The sequence below is a fragment of the Pleurotus ostreatus genome (genome assembly GCF_014466165.1).
Source record: "Pleurotus ostreatus strain PC9 chromosome Unknown scaffold_3, whole genome shotgun sequence".
NCBI lineage: Eukaryota > Fungi > Basidiomycota > Agaricomycetes > Agaricales > Pleurotaceae > Pleurotus > Pleurotus ostreatus.
In genome coordinates, this window is record NW_023503158.1 from 1,437,470 (window position 1) to 1,458,174 (window position 20,705).

The following is a 20,705-nucleotide window of genomic DNA, read 5'->3' on the forward strand; positions in this document are numbered from 1 at the left end:
GCTGTAGGATTCGGCAACATGGAGGCGCAGAATCTTGCCGCGCAAAACATTTTGCCACGTGCCGACATATACGTCTCGGGATAGGCGCTCTCAACTTGTCGCTTGCGGAAGTATAATTACTGCAATTATAAACATTGGCAGAAGCCCTACAGTAACATGGGTAAGAAGGTCGAGGTACATTTGCAACTACGTCGGACGGAACAGTGCTAGCAGGACTCTGGATCACGACTCAGGTTCTGACATCTCCAGGATGCTAGAAAAGGTTCGAAAATAGTTAGAGACGAAGGACACATCAAATATATAAAATACTTGCCACTCCTCCGAGTTGCACTCTGCTGGCTTGTATGCCCAAAACGAGAAAGAGTTTCGTACAAAGCTGCCTGGGTTAAAAACATGGCAACCGGTATAGGTTACTTTATATCTATCATATTTGTCGGCAAGCACCACCTAAGCGGGGTTTAGGTTGAAAAGTCAACATAGGTGCACTATGAGAGCTTACCACGGTGGGCAATGGGTATAACCTTAGGGTATGATCGAAGTCTGAAAGTGTGGGACTTATGTTGACAACGAAGGGATTAAGATGGGCTTGATCAAGAACCGTTTGGACAAGCTGTTGTTGTGTTAGGAATGCGTGATTCCGGGCACTAGATGACGCACATATTTTTTCAGATCTCCGCTCTGTATATCGGGCTTGACGCCAACGGTATTTCGGAGTATCCGAGACATCAGATCTTCGCGAAATACTACTATTTCCTGATGGAAAAACTTGATGCGACAAGGATTTGTGGCGAAGTGAACATGCGGGACTCTGTTCTTTAGTCGACTGACGAATGTCGAAATCAACGGTCGTCGCGGCAGAATAGAGTTTACAGCGATGTCTAATGGTCCAGGCACGAAGACGAAGTGGGTGTCGCGAGTTATCTCGGGGTATGACGAAATCAGCTCTGCGAGCTCATCGAAATTATCTGAAATTACGATGTCAAGGTATAGAAGATGATGTACAGGGCGACGCCGTTACCAGTGTACCGTTGTATGTCTTGTCCATTTCCGTGTGAGATCGAGCGACTTGTGAAGTTACCACAAAGAACGATAACTTTAGGTATAAAATCATTGTCCCTGCAATTATCAAACAGCTTTTGCAAGCCAACGAATGTGATAGGGTTGTCCAGCCATACGTCGGACAGGAAGAAGAAGTGGAGGTTTGCTAAGTCCTCTTGAACTCGTTGTGCCAGTCTAGTCTTGAAAGAATATTAGTTGCCGTTGGATCATCCAAAACAGGATGTCATACATCCTCTAATATTGAGGTTGCGCCTTTGCCCAAGAAATCTATATGGCCGTAAATAGACCTAACCTGTGTTTGAGCGTTGCAGCACCTTACAACAAACGCGCCGAGAACGTACCGAGCTACCTCCCTGGCTTCGCAAGGAGGTTGCCCAATCGCAATAATCTCAAGAGTACCCTCTTCAGTATATTCACCCTCTACGAGAGCAAAACACCCTTCAGTGAAAAGACCTTCCCCAGGTTCATCCTAGATTCCGTAAGCTATTTGTGCCAAGAAAGGGAGTAACAACACATACGAGTTTTGAGAAATCGAGGTTGACACTACCGTCCGCGTCTTCCAGGCATATGTTCCCTTCCTTCGTATGTGACAACATACCCAGTAAAAGGAACCGATCACCCGCACGACCAAGAAGCTGTTTCGTTGATTTCAGCTAGCGAGGAGTTGAGTCGAGTCTCGCAATTCGAGGAACCATACGGCCCTACCGTCACCAGATTCTGACGGTCTCGCGAGGGGAGTGTGGACGGAGCGAAATGTTCGTTCCGCAGAACGCATTGTTTGATGATATTCAACCTATCACGTACAGCGAGTACTCGCGACTCTGCGGATCCAGACGTCGTCAATGGCGTAGTAACCCTGACAGATAAGTTTCGGTAAGGTCACTATGTTGTACGGAAGATGCGTACCGCTCAAAGGTTCCCCGCTCCGTTGACCAGCGCCACGCCGGCATCTCATATGCATTAATAACAAACAAATGGCTCTCCGGATCGATGACATCTTTTTCAGCATCTGTGGATGTGCCCTCTGAGTCTTGAAGAGCTTGATACACCCTTCGGAGGACATCAACCGCAACCTTCATTGTTGCATCTATCCAGCATCCCATCAATCCATGTACCAGCTACGATGGTCAGGGCTTTCACCTTCTTGCTTGTTGTATTCGGCTGCTAGAGTTTCGACCGAAGACTCTACATCCTCGTCCGCTATCTCGTGGTGATCGAGGATTTCCTCAACTAGCTCCAAGGCATCTGGACCAAGTGAATTGCTGAACTTGAGGAACGCCTGGTTGGACGCGTGTCAGAGAGAAGGTCATGGGGTATAGAGATGTAGAACCTTTATGATTGTCCTATGGCGTAAATCAGCCATCGTGAAGTCCTTGGGCAAGCTCTCGCGACGTGACCGAAGTTACTGTGTATCCTTTCCGTACGCGTAGTTTCACGTCGGGGTGTTCCTATGGTGATCGAATAAAAGAACTTGGAATGCTCAAAGAGGGAAAGGCAGCCTTGCAAACAAGTCGAATCGGGAGAATTAGAAGGACAAGGTCACTAATCATCAAGCATTGCCAGTCGTTGAAGCAGTATAAACCAGTGCCACAGTGGTGCCAGTACGAACGGCTTTCGCGCCTTTCATCCGTCGGTCACGTGCCATTCTGGAGTTGATCCATTTATGTCTCCTTCGCGCACAGTGCATTCCTGTACTCGCCCCCATGTTCCCTGCACTCGACATTGACATCAGACCTGGTTCGGGACTCGGTATCTTTGAGATCGGTCGGTCTACTTTGGAGCTGAAGATTGACCACGAGCTCAAACACCGGGTACAGGGGCATCGCTATGGAATATCCTACATATATTGCACCGACACCAAGAAGCATTCCCCCAAGTCGACGTGAAATATGATCCAGATTCATCCGTCCTCACACCCATAATTCTGCACCTTCGGCCTCACCTTGATCTCCTCTTCTCTAGCAAGAACCAGCGGCTTCATACTATCTGTCTCCGCAGACTTCGCGATCCCAACCCACCAGTGGTGCTGCGGTACAAGGACACGATACTTTCGTCTATAGATCAGGTGCTGCGGCGCTCTGGAGTCAACAGAACGTTTGGACCGACATATGCGGGCGAGGACTTGAAGTATCCTGGTCTATGGTTCAGCTTCGAAGAAGATGGTCTAGGTGAAGGCATCAAAGGCAACCAGGCAGAAGACAGAGGCCAGGTAGTCAAGCGGGTGTTTGTTTCGCAGAAGCCACTGGATGGTTCTGACCGTGATGCCCTGGACGAGGTGATAGAATCTCCTACAATGGCGGGTGAGGTGGCCAAAGCAGTTGTTAAGGTAATTAGGCCCGTATCTTCTTGAGGGATCTGTATGTCACCTCTATGACCGTCTTCTGCTCTGCCCTGTACAGATCCACGTTGGAATAACACTATTTTTTCACCCCATCGGATCCACGGAGCCTCTACACATTCGGCTGGGGGAGACAACTGCACAAGACTTGACTGTGGATCTTGGCCCTCCTTCACGAAAGCATTACAAAGATGACGACCGTATGACCATACATTTGACCTCAAATGCAAACGAGGAAGATAGAGGCTGTCAGTTTGTCTCGCCGTGGTTAGTGAGTTCACCTACTGACTGACCTTTCAATTCGTTAAGACTTCTACAACTACTTTCAACACGGTCTCGACTTCCTGATATCTGGAAATAGTCACATAGTGCGGAAGGTCATCGTTCACACTAATATCGTGCGCGCAAATCCCTTCGTTCTATTGTCTTCGCTCATCTGTCCACAGCCAGGGACGCCTCAATTTCAGCGCTACAAGCGATGTATATGGGAATTGGAGGGACAGCCTGAGGACGACGAGGATGGTAAGCTGGATGGTCTATTGCGTCGGGTATCTCCACTGAGTGGCCACCGTTAGATTCTCCTCCGAGGCGGCACTTCAGTGACAGGGTGAGCTCCCCTTCTCCCCAAAAGCAGATGATCTTCTGACAACTAATGGACAACTAAAACGAAGTTTGAAACAATAAGTCACTTTTTGAACCCAAGAGGCCCTCCGCCTTCGATGCCTTTAGATCGCACTGCTGATGACGAAGGTGTTACCCTCGCGAACCCCACAACACGTAAGTGCCTGATGTAGTGCTCCTCTTTGCGTCCCATTGATGGGTCTCAGGCCTCTACGGCTACGATGGTATTGTCCTGGAAGTAACCGATTCTTCGCATGTGGTATCATTGACATTGTTTTGATCTTGCAAGGCAACCTCCGCTCATGCATCTGTACATCATATAATATATTAACATATTACATCACAAATGTATTCCTTCATTCTCATCTTCGTCATTGTTCGCTAGTGCAGCCTCGCGGTTTCCCGTTTCTGGCTGGCTAATCCGCGCTGGTGAGGCACCCGTATAATGAGAAGACAAGCCCTTCTCGCTGAGCGCTTGTCGTAGGATGAATATTCGTTCTTCTTGGGCTTCACTGCACACATGGTGAGGTGCATCAGTCCGGGATATACACTTTCGGGAAGTGCATCACTGACATGACAATCTTGTTCTCCTCGTATGCTTTCACAAGTTCGACATCCGGGTCACTATCCTTATACTCTTGAAGTACAGTTTGGGTTTCCCGTAAATGGGCAAGGGAGTTATCAAGTCGAGAGATCTCTTCACAAGGCGTCCGTCAATGCGGCGAGTGAAGCATGAGACCGAGAAGAGCAACCTTCAGTAATCGTGCTGACATCGAAGTGAGCTGCCTCTTGCAAAGTGAATGGATGCGAGTAACGCGGCCGTAAGTCGTTCATCGGGTGATAGTGTTTCAAGATCAAGGATGTACAAATATGGCGCTTAGTACTTGGGCGAATTATTACAGTAAATCCTTCCAACCTAAATCGTGTTTTATATACAGTACTCTATTGCTTGAATACCTCCGGCCAAACTGACCGAAGTTCTTCTAAGTTGGTCACCGACACAATTTCACTACTACCGACGTCGGAGTTATTGATGACGAGTTTCTTGCCTCCCTCGACTGACTCTAGGCCATGTTCACAGAAATGTACACATCGTCCCCATCCTAATTGCTTGGCAGCTAGGACATTCGATTTGTTGTCGTCAATGAAGTAACAAAGAGTGGGATCGGAGATGTTTGCAACTTTCAAGGCCTGGAATGAATCAGATTTGGAAATATCGTCGAGAGTTATGAGTGTACCTGTTCATAGAATGCTGGCTCGGGTTTGCACACGAAGTTTGGTTCTGCATAGTCACAAAACACGAGTCCATCGATCTGATCGGTGAGGTTAAGAATCTTCAGGACTCTTTCTGCATGCTAGGGCACCTATTAGGAGCGATCATAACCCGACGGACCGCGACGCACCGTACGGTAGGCATTAGTGAGGGCCCATACTCGAAATTTACTCCGATCTATATCCAGGAACAATTGCCGCAAGGATTCACTTGGGAAGATCATGTCTTCAAGTGGTAGAGACCCATCGCATTTACGGTCAAAGTCTATGGGGTCTGACAGAAAGCATGAGTTGCTATGCTCACCTCTTGTACAACGGATGAAGTTCTTACCGATTTGATGGTGTCTCGTTAATCCGCGCAGGGCCAAGCCATACTGCGTGTAGTATCGGTGATGAAGTTCCGACGCGGCATCGTCATCGAGTCCAAGGGTTAGAAAGTAAGCTGCACTTGAAGGGGAATCTTATTAGCTTTCCGAGAGTGATTCTCAAGCAGCTTCACCATGAATTCGCTGGCCCATGGCCTGCGATATCTTCGTGCTCGCAGAATATAGTGTGTTATCAATGTCAAACCACACGATCGGACGGTCATCTACTCGGATTGTTAGCGTGCGACGGGAGAACATATCTATCAGAGTACACACCTTTCTTTGCGGAAGGTTCAGACATCGTGAGTAGTAGTTTGACAAGCAGCGAATACTACAAGCGCTAACTTGAACTACTTTAAGCGCCAGCGTCTCGTTACCCCTAACCCTAGGGCCACCTCGGTATTTGCCGGTGGTGCTATCTAGTCGTCTCAGCCACACAAGGTACTACTTACGATTTCCCCGACCGGCACTGGCAACGACGACCTCAAGACTCAAGGTATGACGATATTTGTATTATCTTTATGTGGCTCAAATGTTATAGATACAGATGGCTTCACCCGCAACCGTTGAGAAACAAGTAGGAGGGGAGAAGAATGGCGGTACACGGCAGGTGCCAACTACCAAGGCACCAAGATTCTATCCTGCCGAAGACATCCGCCAGCCAAAAAAGAGTCGTAAATCACACAAGCCCACGAAGCTACGCGGCTCCATCACACCGGGCACCGTCTTGATCTTGTTGGCTGGTCGGTACAGGGGAAAGAGGGTGGTGTTCTTGAAGCAGTTGGATAGCGGATTGTTGCTGGTCACAGGTCCTTTCAAGGTCAACGGTGTCCCCCTCCGCCGAGTCAACCAGGCGTACACTATCGCAACTTCAACAAAAGTCGAACTTGCCGACTTCAAAGTACGTCTCTTGCACTTGATCATTATGATCCGGCTTCTCATATGATTCACTAGCTTGATGACAAGTTCACCGATTCCTACTTCGCCAAAACCGTGTCCAAGGAGAAGCAGTCAGCAGAGACTGAGTTCTTTGAGGATGGCAAGCCAAAGCCAAAGGAGCCGCTTCCTGAATCGAAAACGTCGGACCAGAAGGAGGTTGACAAAGCTATCATCGCTGCCGTTAAGAAATCCGAAAACCTCACGAAGTACCTCAAGGCCAGCTTCGGCCTGTCCAAGGGCCAATATCCCCACCAACTCGTCTTCTGAAGTGGGCTGATAGATTTCGTCGGGCAGAGGAGATGGATCGGCGTCTTGGGGTTACCGCGCTGCACTTATATGATATATGTTTTATTGCTCGCTATGACCTCTATGACAGGGATCGTTCACATGAATTGATATGGGCCTGCCGTCCCTTTGTAATGTCCAGGCAGAAGACATTCCTCAATGACAACGACCTATAATCAGTTTCACCGGCGCTTAGTGCGAAATACCTTGATTAGATTTTTGTGACCGTGACTTCACAAAGGCCTGACATGCTTGTTTGTCGGGCCACTTCGCGTTCCCTCCTTCGCGACTATCGAAAAACTACCTTCCAGTCGATACAGCGGCCATGCTTCCTGCGTCAGAGAAGACACTTCATACGGAGTCTCGGTGAAGGTTTCTTGGATTTGGCTATTGCCCTACCCTTGCCCACAACCTGCCCCACATATTCCTCAACAATCATCATAGTCACCGTGCTCACGCGTTTCTGCCTATTACCTGTAGCAATTTGGGTACGTCTTGGCGCCTTCCGTGATTCTACCTATCTCATTGCGTGTAGGGCAAGAAACGCGCGTGGAGAATTGAAGAATATGTCATTCCAGAACTAGAGCGGGCGAAGCCGGCAATCTACCAAGGTGTCCTGAAGCAGATGAAAGCGCAGGGGATACGAGGAGACAAGAAACAGATACAGGCTATTCACGGTGAAAGGTCGACTGCTTTGGTATGTGTACAAACGGACCGGGTGCAACGCAACTGGCTAAGCACGATACCAGCTCACCGACCTCCGGAAACAACTGTACAAGAAACACAAATGTGGTCCCCTCACATCAATTCTTGTTCCAACTCTATCTCAGTTACCAGTCTTCGTAATCTCATCTATGGTTCTGTCTCGACTTTCCATTGCCCCGACACCTTTCGACTCGGAATCCTTTCTAACGCTTACGACACTTGCACACCCCGACCCAACAATGACCCTCCCCATCATCCTCGGAATGATCACCATGGCAAACGTGGAATCGAGTAACTGGGTAATGACTGCTGCTGAGCGAGAGCGACAACAAAGACTTGACGAGGCTAATGCAAAACGAATTGCAGAAGGCGGCAAACCTACCATACAGCCAAACAAGTTGCTCAAATCAGGTTTGAGACTTCTGTCAGTTGGGCGGATAATCTTTGCCGCTGTCATGCCTGGAGTAGGTTTCCGCAACTTAGTCTCGTGTGTATGAGCTTATACCTTCTCAGAGTGTTACGCTGTACTGGGTGACATCGGCCGTGTTTGGTCTCTTCCAGACTTGGGGAATGGACTGGTGGGACATGAGGCGGAAGCAAAGACGCCTCGTTAAAGAGCCAAACGGACGGAAGTCAGCGACGTCTGCTCGAAGATAACACTTGTGAGTAATTTCCTCTGCCTGCCTTACTCGAGCGGAGTGATTATAAAAGTGGTTGAGAGGGAACCTCCTGTTGGGATGGTTCCCGTTGATTATTTCTTGATCTAATCTGACCGTTCTCGAGTGTTTTCTGTCTTGCTCTTAGCGCCTACTGACCCCACCTTATAGCAGGTACATTCGCTTCCACAACCAGCGGGGCTCGCAGGTGTAATCTTGAGGATAAGGATAGGTGCTAGATCCCATGTAACTCAATCTCGTGCATGAAGGCTTTGGCACCCGACAAGTGACAATATCCACAGGCCCACAGGCCGCTTGAGAATTCAGTGATACTCAACGCATGATGCGATAAGACATACGTTGTTTGAAGTACCCCGGAACTGTACGTAATAAATGAACAATGGCCCACATTGCACGACTGTATAGTCGATACAGCGGTGTAAGAATAAATAATAAACAGATCTTGTAGTGTACAGCTGAATGCCCTCACGCCATGCCACCCCAAGGGCCACGTATCCGACGAGCCAGTTGGATGTCGCGTTGCATAAGCGTAACTCGTTTGGCGTGGATAGCACATAAATTCCTACTTCAAATTTGGCGTGATTCACCACGCTCATGGGAGAATGACTCACGCGTCTTCGAATAGATGCACCAAGTAAGCTTCTGTGGCTTCCTGAAGTGCCAACAATGCTGATGTTTGCCACCGTAATCCACTGTCGCCGTATCCGTCATTCACGTCGGTGGTCATCTCCATTGCAATCTCCCGAACCTTGAGAGGGAGTTAATACGGCATCCCATGAGGGAGTGGAAGAGCGGCGCACCAGTCGCGAAAACGGGAGTTTCTGAATCAAAAGATCCGTGCTCTTTTGATACTTTCGGATTTCTCGCAACGCAACCGTTCCAGGTCGGAATCTTCGTTTCTTGCCGGCATTAGCGGTACCACTATCTCCTAGAATGAAGTTAGCAAAGTCCACAGGAAAAGCATAGACAGGCCCCCACTACGCGTACGGTCACCACCTGAACCACTTGCATTGCTTCCCCGTGGCGCGGATGGTGGAACAGGGGGTCGGCCGCCTGTACTTTTCCTCGCAGTAGCTTTCGCCTTCTTGGCGGGGGAAGGCTGGACGTCCGCATCCGAGGGTCGTTCTTTACGCTTGCTTAAGCCGCTGCGCTGGACGGTTTGAGCCATAGTGGAGGAAGAACACCAAGATGAAAGGAGTGGTTCAACTCATTGTGGAGGAATCTCACGATGGAACACCACATGCCTAAATCAAGTAGCCGGCGCTAATTTCATCGCGTTATATACTTCCAGAGTTGCTTCTCTCAATGCATTGCAAACGCGACTCATTGCACAGCTCAATCGATCACACAGCGAAAATACTGCACATTTTCTAGTGATATGGCCCCAAAGTCGAACAATCCCGTGGTGACGGGCTACTACCGGTGGACAGACATATGGTTTCAATGGTAGGCACTTTCCAACTCATTTCGCGTACAATTTCATTCGTAAATCAATCCAGGCCATCAGCACTACCCAATCGAGACGATGAGAGAGCCTTAAAGGCTATCCTAGGTAACTACAATAATCATTTCTTCGGTCTAACGTCTTTCTTACTTGAGAATTGTGTATTGTAGCCCATGACTCTATCGTTCATCCTGATCATCCTCTGCATCCCGGTGAGGAGGGGATAACAATGTACATGGGTGAGCCGTAAACTCCTACAACGAGACCGCATCGATTGATACTTACTACTAAATACTTTACTCAGGGACATTCCCCAGTGGTGAATCCCGGCTTCTCATGTCATCAGCCCAAATCGATTATTGTAGATACTGGCTTCATGCCGTGGGGAAGACGACACAAATGATAGCACTTCCATACTCCGATTGTCTTTTGACACCATCTAATCTGACGAGCATATCGGCTAAGCTCGTCAAGACTGGATGGGATCTGAAAAACATTGTTAAGGTTTGGCCTTCCTCTACCAGTGCATTGATCCTCGTCCTAATGCTAATATTGAATGTCAGAAAATCGAGAAAAGCAACAAGAAGCTCAAGGGAAAGACACCCGGTCTCGGGCGCAGACTCCAATTATTTGATCTCATACGAACTTTCTGGGCGGCGAAGAAAGGCGTTTGGTGTGCAATTGATATCGAGGCTTGGGAGAAGTCGCACGACGTGATCACAGAACTTGGCTATAGCTTCGTCCACTGGGAGAACGGCGAAGAAGTCGCTGAATATGCTCACCTCATCATCGAGGAGCACAAGATGTATACCAACTCCGTCTATGTCCAAGGCAATCGCGATGTAAGCGGACTTTTCATTGGATGTATACATATGTCTTATTGATCTTTCGGCAGCACTACAACTTCGGAAAGAGCGAGGTATTGAACAAGAAGAATTTCAAGAAACGCGTTCACGGATTGTTTGACATGATGCTCGAACAAGGCCCCGTATTCCTGGTCTTCCACGATCATGGACAAGATGTCAAGTCAGTATATTTACCTTGACTCATCCGCGTAAAGCATACTCATCGTCAATAAGATACCTTGAGAGCCGCGATATCGAGGCCCCTGTGAGGCTAGGGACCCATATCCTCCCAGACAACCTCCCTGAGGATGGCATCTTCTACGTAGACACATCCGATCTGTTCGGAGCATTGGTCAACAACGGAGAGCAGAAGAAGTCCTTGAGCGAGTGTTGCCGCCTTCTGGGCATTCCAACCCGATTCCTCCACAACGCGGGCAACGACGCCCACGTGAGTGTCTATCATCACTACCCCACAGCCTACACTACTGACTGTATTATGTTTGGAGTACACGATGCTTGCCTTCAAGTCAATGGCATCGGGTGCAGACTTAGAGGCACAAAGAGAGCAACGATGGCCCAAACAGGCTGCTAAATTTGCTGCGACCAATGACCCTGAAATAGAGTTCCATCCATGGGATGAAGATAGCGATTACGAAGACATGGAGGGTTTATTTCCAGCGCCACCCGCGTATGATAGGGCGACAGGCCTGCTGAACACCGCAGAAGAATAGCCGAAGGCTTGACAACCAGCATCGAAACATCGTCGACATTGAACAGCACCGCCATTACTCACCAGCATTCTTGACTACATTTTTGGCAACCGTTCCGTTCCGCACATCTTTTTGGTAACATCATCAGAGTCAATGTATGCAAAAAACATCCGTGAATCCAATCATTAGTGCCTACCGTCCTCCTTATACGCGGTCTACGATTAGTCATTACGGCCGTGTTGTAGCCTATAGAGTCTGGACCATATGCTCGGTTCTGGGAGTACTCAATCTTCTTTGCCATCATCACCTTCGTCTTCGTCGTCGGAGCGATCATCAGTTGCCGTATTCGTCGTAATTGCTCTGTTATAATTTCTTGAGTAATTGTCTCATTATTGTGATGCTTGTCTACGTACCGATAAGCGATACGCAATATCAAGTAATACCAGAAGAGGTTAAGGAATTCCAACAAGAGCAACGGTGTGAAGATTTGGTATTTCATCCACCAAACGAGCCAGGCGCCTGACTCTGGGTACCATTGTTTTGCCTCATCTCTGCGATCAATACTGTTAGTGAGCTTCATGTACGAGACAAACCGCGTACGGGATTAGATCAAATTCATTCCACACCGACCAGAGTATTCTAAGGTTCAACCAAAGGCGGAAGTAACTGCAGTGATATTAGAAAATGTTCCATTTAGAGCATCTTACGAACTTACGACCAGGTGACAAGAAGGCCCGCAAAGACTACCATCTTGGCCGTCTCCCGTTGGAGGTAATTGAGCAGCTTGGAGAACTACATCGAGAGGCGTTGAATAGAAGCGTGCATAACATTCCATATAACATACCGCCAAGAAAGTATCCGGAATATCCATGCTCATGTACACCGCGTTGCCGATGAAGGTAAGATTGACGAGGTAGCTCCATCTGGAAAGGCAGTCAAAATGATGCACGCGTAGGAATTTGGGTGGCCTTACCCCACAAGCCACAATGTAACGGCATGGTGAGCGACAAGTTCGCGGTAGTCTTTGCGGGGTTTCTCGAGACCCAGCACCATCACGATGAGCTGTTGCCACCAGTATGCCATTTGTACGAGGTAATAACACTTCAGCTCAGGTTTCATGTCCCAATGAGGGTAGTCTGCAATAACGTCAGCGAGACTCCAAGATTGCGTGGAATGACATACTGAGCCAAAAATGCTCCGTACGGTACCAGAACGAAGGGAGTTGGGACATTATCCTCTGTAATTTGAATATTGGTGACAACTAGGAGGTATTTTGGGCGACGACTTACGAAACCCCACGCGCCGAAAAAGGCGAAATACACGAAAGCATATCCCTGTTCACCAAATCTTTCTATCTTCACCTGCTTTTTGATACCAAAGTAGTGGCAGATGCGTTTGCAGATGTTGACGGTGATGATTTGGCGAATGCACGACCAGAATACGATGTAGTAGGCGATGAATAATAGGTCTAGGTATCCTTTTTGGTATCTCGGGTCTTCCTCTGAGGAGGCCGGCACGCGATGCGAGAGCAGGAAGAGCGGCGCAAATGGGTTTCGACTTTGCAGCGAAGGATCGACGAACGGGGTGATGAGGTCCCAATTAATGTAAAGAATGACTGGCACTATGAGAATCTTAAACGCGACCACTGAAGAGCTGTCAGTGCCGACAGGCCAAGGGATAGACAGGGAACAAATGCGCACATGGATCAATCGCCCAAGTGAGTAAGGCGGAGGGCTGGGGAGGCGGAAGTTTCTTGTAGGGGGGCACGGGCGACGCAGTACGCGACGAAGCCGCCGAACCAAGTGGACTATAGAAGCGTCAAGAATCAGACTTGCGTCGAAGCAACGCGTAAAACATACGTTTGAGGCAGGAATGGCCCCGTCAAATGGTGGTTCACATCCTTCCTGCATCCATAAGGTCTTATCAGAGTAGAATGGGCGAGTATTTACGAGACTCACTCTAATTGCATGCCATTGGTGAGGACGTGCAACGAGCTCGACCGGTTTCTCGTTTTCAATTTGTTCGGTTGCATGGCCGTCGGGTGAGAGAGGAGTTCCGGCGCTAAGAGAAGTGATGTTCACGTGTTGCCGAACTATGCAGAGTCGCGTTAGCACTGTCCTCAAACTCAGTCTGCCATCATCCGCATCGCCCTCGCGCAGCACAACCCCTTGAGCTAAATCGCTAGGCCGCCGAGCTCAGGTCCCATCTGCTTCATGTTCCCCTCATTGCGCCTATTCCATAAACTGCCATGTCCCCAGCGAGACCACTGTTCGCGGATACGCTGCGTCTTCTCTCATGAAAGTATCCTGCCACCCGAGCAATCCTTGGATATTCCATATGAGAAGCCCGCTGAGCTTGATAGAAAGGCGTCAGACAGTCCGCCTGCCCGTGCACCTGATGCGGCTGTAATACCGGCGAAACGCCCTATCCCTTCTGCTGGAATACGTAGATCTGTCGCACCCTCGTCTACTAGCAGCCAAAATGGAGAGCCTCCGAGGAAACTGCAGAAGTTAGGCCCAACGCAGAGACCCCTTGCCGTGCCAACCGCGTCTCACACTACTGTATGTTCTCCAACATTTGATCTGTCAGTGTGTTCTCTAGCCTACGCCCTGTCGTTTCACAGACGGGGGTACCTCTACTAAAGGTTAACGCGGCACAGTCTCAGGTAGCTGTCCCTGTTCGTCAGGTATTTATCCTCCCGCTATTTAATAGTCCACACCTACGATCCCCATGTTCACCTTCCTCCCCTTCCTCATTCTTCAGGCAATGCTCAAGACAATATTCGACCACTACTCTGTGCTCTACGAGCTCATCCTTCCTACTTATCCTTCCCTTGCGTCGGAACATGCCCTGCGGCAAGAAGAGGAAGTCTACAAAGTTTCCACCAAGTTCACCTATCGCAATGTAGGCCCTCCTATCACCCCACCCATTCTGGATATTCACAAACATACACCAGGCTGTCATCACTACTGTTGCTTCGTTGAAACGGCGTCCAGTGCCTGATGGCATCTCGCATCCTTCCGTTGGAACGGAAAGAGACATTGCTGAACGCGAAGAGGCAAGGAAGTCCTTGCAGGCCTTGCGTCTTTCTCGGTCCCAACTTCAATCCCTCGTTCTCTCTGTCGAAGATATGCGGAAATGGGGCTATATCGTTGCAGCACCCGAAGCACCTGGCGGTACTGAGCCCGCCATTGAAGGCAAGATCGCTAAATGCGATCGCTGCGTTCAATACTTTCAAGTGAAGCGGCGCGAAGAGGCTGGCGAATGCCTGCACCATTGGGGCCGCCCTTATACGAAGATGATTGAAGGCAAGTTCTGTGTCTCGTGCCTGCAAGTTACTAGAAGTGACGTCATTCTACAGGCCAACGATCGCGGATATATTCTTGCTGCTCAAGCCCTGCGGGCGATGGTGGAGGATGTGTCACGGGCACTCACGTCTTTTATGAATCCGATGCTGAGACGTTGCATGCACGACATGCATTCACGCCCACTCGATCACCAACAGAATCTGATACGGCTCTTGACGTGGTCGCACTGGACTGTGAGATGGTTTACACGACAGGCGGTTTTCGGTGCGCGCGAGTTTCTGTTGTCGACGGCGCTGGCAAGGAGATCTTTGATGAGCTTGTTCGGATGGATGATGGTGTTGAGGTGATGTAAGTGTCCATATCTCATTGCCTTGCGCCCATGCTAATTTATCAACAGTGACTACAACACTCGCTTCTCTGGTATCACTGAAGAGGCGCACGCCAAAGCCGTGCTGCCATTAACAGCTATCCGGGCGTCGCTTGATTCGTTTATCAATTCGGAGACAATCATCATTGGGCATGGTCTCGAGAATGATGTAAAAACTTTGCGGATGATCCATCATCGTTGTGTGGACACCGCGATTCTATTTCCGCATCGCGCAGGCGCTCCATACCGTCGCTCACTTCGGGACCTGTAAGCCTTTTCATTACTTCCTCTCGTGGCCAGCAGTTCAATAGTCACCATCTTCAGTGTTCGTGAACATCTTGGAAAGATTATACAAACTGGCGGCGGGACCACCGGCCACTCGTCTGTTGAAGATTCCGTAGCAACATTGGACCTCGTCAGATGGTTTATCCTCAACCAGTCGAAGATTTCGCGCACTACTACTACACCTGCGCCCTCTACACTCAAGAGCCATGCAACTGCCACAGTGACTTGACAAGGCGTTCGCGATTGAACATTCGTGTCAGGGTGTACATTATTACAACGAAGTCTAACTACATCGCTACCCGCCCGGCGACCAGCCTCGCCGAACGCAGAATCGAACGCCAGCGATTCCGAACGAGGGGATGAGCATCAGGCCGGGGTGTTGCTTGGGACCGTCCGCCTTCATATTGTCATAGAAATATGTAAGGACTACCAGCGGCGAATCCACACCGTCGTCGTAGCACCGTCATACTACATCATGGGACCTTTAGACAGAGGGAACAGAATGCAATTGTTTGTAAAGGTGCCACGGAGAATGGAGGAAGTCTAACCACTGCGAGAGCCTAGTCGGGCCATTGTGTCCTCTGAGTTTTCTTGCTCTTCGACGCTATCCGATTGAGTGACCTTGAATGGATGGGATGATTGGGAACGTTGTTGAGGCAGGATAAGATCGTGACTCACTACTCGAAGAACTGACTTCTTAGAAGACTCCTGCAATTCGCCTGCAATGATAAGCTCGTCGAGTATCTATGTAAGGTATCAAGTAAGAGGCATATACGATGTGACGGACGGGATGATCACGTACAGCATACGCTTTCTGGAAGTTAAATATGCTGTCCCGAGTCGTGAGCTTTATTTACTCAATGGAGGGGTATCTATACGTACAGATCCAACTCGCAGACCTAGTTTCATCGATCAAGCTGACGAACTGGTTACACAACGGTGGGCGACTCACATTGCCAAAGTATCGGTCTAAGATCTCGACGTATCTATGGATGATTTCCAGCGTGACCAACTCGTTGTCTTCCGTGCTTATGCCGCAAACGAAGAACAGGGATGCATATCGCCTGTAGACCACCTTGGTATCTGCACAATGTAGGGTCAAAACCGTTCGTCGACATCATGAGACTGTGCCCGCGATGCTCGGTTGCCAGTGCGCACCTTTGTACTCGAGGAAGTTGCACATCCGAGTGCGCCTAGCGAGGACCAGCTGCGTGACATCCTTGACGATCTTGGCCTTCACCTTCGGCGCCATGGTGGTGAACCATTTGGCCAAACGGACCTTTCCTGCGGAAAAAAACACATTGGCGGGATGTATCAGGGCACCAACGTCGGGCAATCGGTCGCTGCGCACCTTGTCGAGATACCAGGAGGATGTAGTTGATCATAAAGGTGTTCCGTATAAATAGAGGACAACACCGACATATGGTGTTGACATCATCAACTAGGATTACTACTGTACTCAAAGTCTATATGCCTCTAGAGTCTATGTAGCCTACTTTTTGCGGATGGCCTTTCTGCGCTTTCCGCCAGCTTTGACGGCCGCGGGTCTGCCTTCCAACGGTGTGGCTGTACCACTTTTACTGTCCGAAACACTGCTGGTTTCCCCATCGGTGTCGTCAACCTCAGAGGCGAGTTCGTCGTTGTTAACTTCGTTGCCCTTGTTTCGTCGTCCCAAGGTTTTTCTGACCAATGAATGGATAAGTGACGGGAACCATGTTGTTGAGAGTGCTGGCCTAACAGCAGTCGAGGCATTCACGGCTTCTTCAGAACCATCTGGGTTGCGCTGTACATGTTTTTCAGTGGTGCGGGGCGGAGTGAAACGATGGCAAACACACAATAAACACGTCGAGACCTCGGACCACCATGCTAATGGACTTGCCAGGGATGGGATATCCATCGTCGTCATAGGAGGGTCCTCCGAGGTTGACTTTGACCTGCGAAAGGTAGGTCAGAAAGAGTAGGGGAGCACCATCACATTCCTTACTCTCTTCTCGCCCTCTCCAGGAATCATCTTCGCTCCCCAAGCGGCCTGTTGAGCGTCCTGGACAATCTTTTCGATTCTCTTCAGGTGGGTCTTGTAAGTCATATTTTGGATGATATATTGGAGCCCGCAAGTGAGCACGACGAGGAAAACGAGAACCGTCTGTCATAACATTATGAGTTGCGAGACGAGTGGGGTCCGCAGAGTACATACGCCAAGGCCTGGACGGAAGCGGGCATAGTAATAGCCAGTCCCGCGCCATTTAGGTACACCGTTCTTGTAGAAGAAGTCATATCTGTTCTGGATGAGCATACGACAACGACGGGGCGAGTGCTGTTCTCACCGTTTCCGGCTCTCCGCATTTCTGAGGATAGTGGACACAACTCCCAGTCTAGCAAATCGTTCATGTATGGTCTTGTCATTAGGGTTTTTGTCAGGGCTACACACGTTGAATAATTATCAGTGGGAGACATCCCAAACACCACAAATGGAAACGTACTGAAGCTGCATGCTAAGTTTCCTGTAGGCCCTCGCAATCTCGCTCGTTGTTGCGGTAGACGGCACGTCTAGCCACGAGTAGAAGTTCGTTCCCTTCCCTTCTGTGGCCTCTAATTCGCTTACGAGGTCAAATATTTCATGATCTTCCTATAGCGCACAATTTGACACAACGTTGAGAAAGGTTCGGAATTCAGAGCGTGCATAGGCAGACCTTCTCCCATCTACAACGAAGAATGTGCGTCAGTACTGCCGTACGTTCAATACCCGAGGTTCGAGGAACTTACGCCAAAACAGCCGTTGCGCAGAGTGCAAGGAGTGCGAAGATGTAGAAGAGCTTCATAGTGGGAGCCCTAGTTCTAGTTGTATGTCAGATGTTGGTGTGCCAGGATTACCAGAAGCCTAAGTTTGTCTAAGAAATGGAGAAATTGGAAGAAGCGATGCCAGCACTGCAGGAGATGAAGCGCCTGAATGATCGAGCGACGTGCACGTGATTACACATTTACTGAAGTCGACTGCCATCATCTCGGGCAGCTGGAACTGTGGTTCTGACCACAATCAAACCGTCTATCTTCTTCATGGCGCCCAAGCGTCGATGCCCAGTGTGTCAATCTAAAAAGTGGCGCAAGGAAGCCTCTAGCGGCCAAATCGTGTGCAGTGAGGGCCATGTGATGCAGGTACGACGAGGCCGACAATGAGCTTCTCCCCCTGCTTCTAATCGCTTGGACTTGTGCTCCACCTCCGCACTTGACCCAATCGACGCGTAGAACTATCGCAACGAGGCGGCTGATGAAGAAATCGGACCACATGTGCTCAAGAAACGCACGCTAAAACAGGACCGGCAGACGAAGGAAAGGTCTCGCGTTGACCCCAAGTGTACGTGTCTAAGTTTGGTTCGGTACAGAATGTTGATGCTATCGCGTCTATTTCAGTGTACCACGGCGCACGCGGTCTATACCACTACTATCAGTGTCAGCAGCTCATCCTGCGTCACCAGGTTGCTGTTCTTGTTCGAGAATGGTCGCTACCGTCCGAATTCGAGGTAGTTTCGGTTACAATCAAAGTTCCCAATACTAATACGTCGAAGATGATTTGCAAGGACGTCTGGGCTTTACACTTATCGCTACTTCCCACTCCACCCTCGGCTGAGCCGTATTTCCATTCGCAAGGCGTTACGGATCCCACAACCAAGGCAGAGGGTAGTCAGGGCAGGGTAAAGCAATCTGCCAGCCAGGAGATAGACGATGGCGCCGCTCTCGCCGGTGCAACGCGTGCTTCGCGTAGAGTCAAAGTCGAGGACGGTAAACCACCGGGGGATGATAGCGAGGGTGAAGGGGACGATGCTGAGCTGCAAAGCCTAAACGAGTTCGGAGATGGAGCGGGCGATGATGAACTCGCAGGTCTTCTTCGTGAAAACAGTGATTACTCGTCAAGCTCAGATCTCGAAGAGCCGAATGGTTCTCGATCTGAGCTTGAGGATGGTGAGCGGGCTCGGAGTAGTGGCAGTGGAAGGAAGGGGAGACCCAAAGGCAGGAACACTTACGAGGGGTTGCAGGGTACTCTGTCAGTTTTAATCGTCGGCATGTGGATTCTGCGAGTGCCCTTCATGTACTCTGACATCATCCGGTCTGTTGCTGTACACTTTTACAAGATTTGGACATTGAACTCGCTCGTCTAGGCTGATAGATTCCTTCGAACTGCCTTACCTTGGGGCTCTTCGTTTGTTACCCCGCGATATGGCGCTACATCTGACGAAGTATAACTCTGCTTCATTGTCACCTGCTGTAAGCCCCTGCCTATACACCGGCTACAACGGTCTGACTCCAACTTAGCACTCGCCCCAAGTTCTTGTACTTCACGCTCTGGTGTCGCGCCTAGCGAAGCGTCTGAAAGCGACTTATATGGTAGTTATCCCGGAGGTGAATGGTGGACCGCTCCTCTGGAGGGTGACAAAGGCTTTCGGCGGCACACGTTCGTTTTATTTTACGCAATTTAGTGACAGGAAAACTAAACTACACGTCAGCGATACTCTACTCCCTTACCAAACGACTTGGCGATGTACTGTCGCTACCCCTGACACTTCATTATAGCCTATCCCCAGATTTGGTACGGCTCGCCAAGAGCCACCCCGGAAGCCACAAGTATGATAACGTCCCCCCTGAACTGGCACTGGCAATTACGACAGTCATCGTCCTCAAATTGGTTTACGGCTTGGACGGAACAAGGAGGTGCCAGCAATCCTTTTGCGCTTGGTTGAAATTTAACCCGGGAGATGTTTAGAATACCTCAAGATGGCGAAGATCCCGCCAGTTGGTTACCCAAACCGGAAGAATTCCTGGATGCGCTGAAAATGGCAAGTGAAAGCGATGCAAAGCGCGACTCCGTACTATTCTCCGCTTCATCACCAATGTCAGTGTATTTGCATTCCTTTTACATCGGGCCTTGTCGCGACGCGTGATCCGTATGCAGGTCAGTCGCTGATCTGGATGATGATAAGGTTGACGCGTACCTACGGTTCTGCGAACGTGCACTTGTTGGAGAAGACGGGAGTGCATCAATTGGTGAGCTCGCCACTCGGACAGGGCTCGATTTGACTGATTTTGGGTGATGGAAGGAGGGTCTCCTGTGCTGAACAGGTTCTTTCCCTTAAACGAACATGATGCATGGGGGCGAGAATGTTCTTTCAACCGGGCAATCTACCCGGAGAGGCCACTTGATGCCAACCTTCCGTTGTCATCTACCAATGGGGACGAGGCAACGAGAGTTCTGCCTGCCGAACAGTATCCCATCTACCACGCCCGTGATGTATTTGGAAGTCTTGAGGAAGACATTGAATTGGTGTTGGAGCGGGTGGGGACAGTTGTCGGGGTCCCTGTAGAATATGTTTTGCGCGTGTTGGAGAACTACGAGAGACGAGTTGCTGGGTGGTGGAAGTCTTTGAAGCGGAGGTCGAAGGAGATGAGGATGAGGGGCGGCGGCCAAGATGATGAGCTAATCGAAGATGACTAA

General features: G+C 49.6%; 13 protein-coding genes across 13 annotated transcripts; 6 read left to right on the plus strand and 7 right to left on the minus strand.

Annotated features, from left to right (window-relative positions):
- Window positions 1–229: 229 nt before the first annotated feature.
- Window positions 230–2,422, minus strand: DPB2 (DNA-directed DNA polymerase epsilon, subunit B; the record flags this gene model as incomplete). The annotated part of the gene is made up of 12 exons (XM_036774550.1): window positions 230–253; window positions 310–447; window positions 500–610; window positions 658–965; window positions 1,019–1,238; window positions 1,289–1,346; window positions 1,401–1,528; window positions 1,578–1,712; window positions 1,765–1,915; window positions 1,966–2,146; window positions 2,200–2,338; window positions 2,390–2,422. The coding sequence occupies 12 exons, from the start codon at window positions 2,420–2,422 to the stop codon at window positions 230–232; spliced, it is 1,626 nt and encodes a 541-aa protein (XP_036633052.1).
- Window positions 2,423–2,762: 340 nt separating this feature from the next.
- PC9H_004972 (uncharacterized protein) lies at window positions 2,763–4,298 on the plus strand (the record flags this gene model as incomplete). The annotated part of the gene is made up of 8 exons (XM_036774551.1): window positions 2,763–2,823; window positions 2,877–3,385; window positions 3,459–3,645; window positions 3,707–3,795; window positions 3,844–3,919; window positions 3,973–4,004; window positions 4,069–4,174; window positions 4,225–4,298. 8 exons carry the CDS (start codon window positions 2,763–2,765, stop codon window positions 4,296–4,298), a joined length of 1,134 nt encoding a protein of 377 aa, XP_036633053.1.
- A 60-nt stretch (window positions 4,299–4,358) lies between these two features.
- On the minus strand, window positions 4,359–4,852 carry PC9H_004973 (uncharacterized protein; the record flags this gene model as incomplete). Its single annotated transcript, XM_036774552.1, has 3 exons — window positions 4,359–4,530; window positions 4,592–4,715; window positions 4,771–4,852. The coding sequence occupies 3 exons, from the start codon at window positions 4,850–4,852 to the stop codon at window positions 4,359–4,361; spliced, it is 378 nt and encodes a 125-aa protein (XP_036633054.1).
- Window positions 4,853–4,960: 108 nt separating this feature from the next.
- Window positions 4,961–5,956, minus strand: PC9H_004974 (uncharacterized protein; the record flags this gene model as incomplete). The annotated part of the gene is made up of 6 exons (XM_036774553.1): window positions 4,961–5,209; window positions 5,257–5,373; window positions 5,422–5,564; window positions 5,622–5,732; window positions 5,790–5,879; window positions 5,932–5,956. The coding sequence occupies 6 exons, from the start codon at window positions 5,954–5,956 to the stop codon at window positions 4,961–4,963; spliced, it is 735 nt and encodes a 244-aa protein (XP_036633055.1).
- A 246-nt stretch (window positions 5,957–6,202) lies between these two features.
- On the plus strand, window positions 6,203–6,861 carry RPL6C (60S ribosomal protein L6-3; the record flags this gene model as incomplete). The annotated part of the gene is made up of 2 exons (XM_036774554.1): window positions 6,203–6,556; window positions 6,610–6,861. 2 exons carry the CDS (start codon window positions 6,203–6,205, stop codon window positions 6,859–6,861), a joined length of 606 nt encoding a protein of 201 aa, XP_036633056.1.
- Window positions 6,862–7,127: 266 nt separating this feature from the next.
- Window positions 7,128–8,241, plus strand: PC9H_004976 (uncharacterized protein; the record flags this gene model as incomplete). The annotated part of the gene is made up of 4 exons (XM_036774555.1): window positions 7,128–7,367; window positions 7,415–7,576; window positions 7,629–8,048; window positions 8,098–8,241. The coding sequence occupies 4 exons, from the start codon at window positions 7,128–7,130 to the stop codon at window positions 8,239–8,241; spliced, it is 966 nt and encodes a 321-aa protein (XP_036633057.1).
- Window positions 8,242–8,726: 485 nt separating this feature from the next.
- Window positions 8,727–9,429, minus strand: CSE4 (centromeric DNA-binding histone H3-like protein cse4; the record flags this gene model as incomplete). Its single annotated transcript, XM_036774556.1, has 4 exons — window positions 8,727–8,823; window positions 8,873–9,009; window positions 9,062–9,189; window positions 9,249–9,429. The coding sequence occupies 4 exons, from the start codon at window positions 9,427–9,429 to the stop codon at window positions 8,727–8,729; spliced, it is 543 nt and encodes a 180-aa protein (XP_036633058.1).
- A 210-nt stretch (window positions 9,430–9,639) lies between these two features.
- Window positions 9,640–11,281, plus strand: PC9H_004978 (uncharacterized protein; the record flags this gene model as incomplete). The annotated part of the gene is made up of 8 exons (XM_036774557.1): window positions 9,640–9,707; window positions 9,761–9,813; window positions 9,876–9,944; window positions 10,010–10,209; window positions 10,269–10,547; window positions 10,601–10,731; window positions 10,785–10,998; window positions 11,057–11,281. 8 exons carry the CDS (start codon window positions 9,640–9,642, stop codon window positions 11,279–11,281), a joined length of 1,239 nt encoding a protein of 412 aa, XP_036633059.1.
- Window positions 11,282–11,544: 263 nt separating this feature from the next.
- On the minus strand, window positions 11,545–13,292 carry PC9H_004979 (uncharacterized protein; the record flags this gene model as incomplete). The annotated part of the gene is made up of 11 exons (XM_036774558.1): window positions 11,545–11,620; window positions 11,674–11,811; window positions 11,861–11,926; window positions 11,976–12,052; window positions 12,105–12,183; window positions 12,234–12,396; window positions 12,443–12,497; window positions 12,550–12,905; window positions 12,961–13,067; window positions 13,120–13,164; window positions 13,219–13,292. The coding sequence occupies 11 exons, from the start codon at window positions 13,290–13,292 to the stop codon at window positions 11,545–11,547; spliced, it is 1,236 nt and encodes a 411-aa protein (XP_036633060.1).
- A 181-nt stretch (window positions 13,293–13,473) lies between these two features.
- Window positions 13,474–15,449, plus strand: REX3 (RNA exonuclease 3; the record flags this gene model as incomplete). The annotated part of the gene is made up of 7 exons (XM_036774559.1): window positions 13,474–13,821; window positions 13,884–13,946; window positions 14,024–14,164; window positions 14,217–14,577; window positions 14,622–14,916; window positions 14,966–15,202; window positions 15,260–15,449. The coding sequence occupies 7 exons, from the start codon at window positions 13,474–13,476 to the stop codon at window positions 15,447–15,449; spliced, it is 1,635 nt and encodes a 544-aa protein (XP_036633061.1).
- A 314-nt stretch (window positions 15,450–15,763) lies between these two features.
- On the minus strand, window positions 15,764–16,605 carry VAS2 (AP-1 adaptor complex sigma subunit Aps1; the record flags this gene model as incomplete). Its single annotated transcript, XM_036774560.1, has 7 exons — window positions 15,764–15,841; window positions 15,899–15,964; window positions 16,023–16,050; window positions 16,103–16,119; window positions 16,173–16,303; window positions 16,379–16,504; window positions 16,572–16,605. 7 exons carry the CDS (start codon window positions 16,603–16,605, stop codon window positions 15,764–15,766), a joined length of 480 nt encoding a protein of 159 aa, XP_036633062.1.
- A 107-nt stretch (window positions 16,606–16,712) lies between these two features.
- PC9H_004982 (uncharacterized protein) lies at window positions 16,713–18,039 on the minus strand (the record flags this gene model as incomplete). The annotated part of the gene is made up of 8 exons (XM_036774561.1): window positions 16,713–17,003; window positions 17,056–17,154; window positions 17,205–17,363; window positions 17,415–17,496; window positions 17,545–17,640; window positions 17,701–17,846; window positions 17,911–17,920; window positions 17,984–18,039. 8 exons carry the CDS (start codon window positions 18,037–18,039, stop codon window positions 16,713–16,715), a joined length of 939 nt encoding a protein of 312 aa, XP_036633063.1.
- A 235-nt stretch (window positions 18,040–18,274) lies between these two features.
- PC9H_004983 (uncharacterized protein) lies at window positions 18,275–20,705 on the plus strand (the record flags this gene model as incomplete). Its single annotated transcript, XM_036774562.1, has 11 exons — window positions 18,275–18,373; window positions 18,464–18,572; window positions 18,629–18,741; window positions 18,784–18,867; window positions 18,934–19,322; window positions 19,375–19,480; window positions 19,529–19,667; window positions 19,720–19,924; window positions 19,977–20,105; window positions 20,166–20,257; window positions 20,311–20,705. 11 exons carry the CDS (start codon window positions 18,275–18,277, stop codon window positions 20,703–20,705), a joined length of 1,860 nt encoding a protein of 619 aa, XP_036633064.1.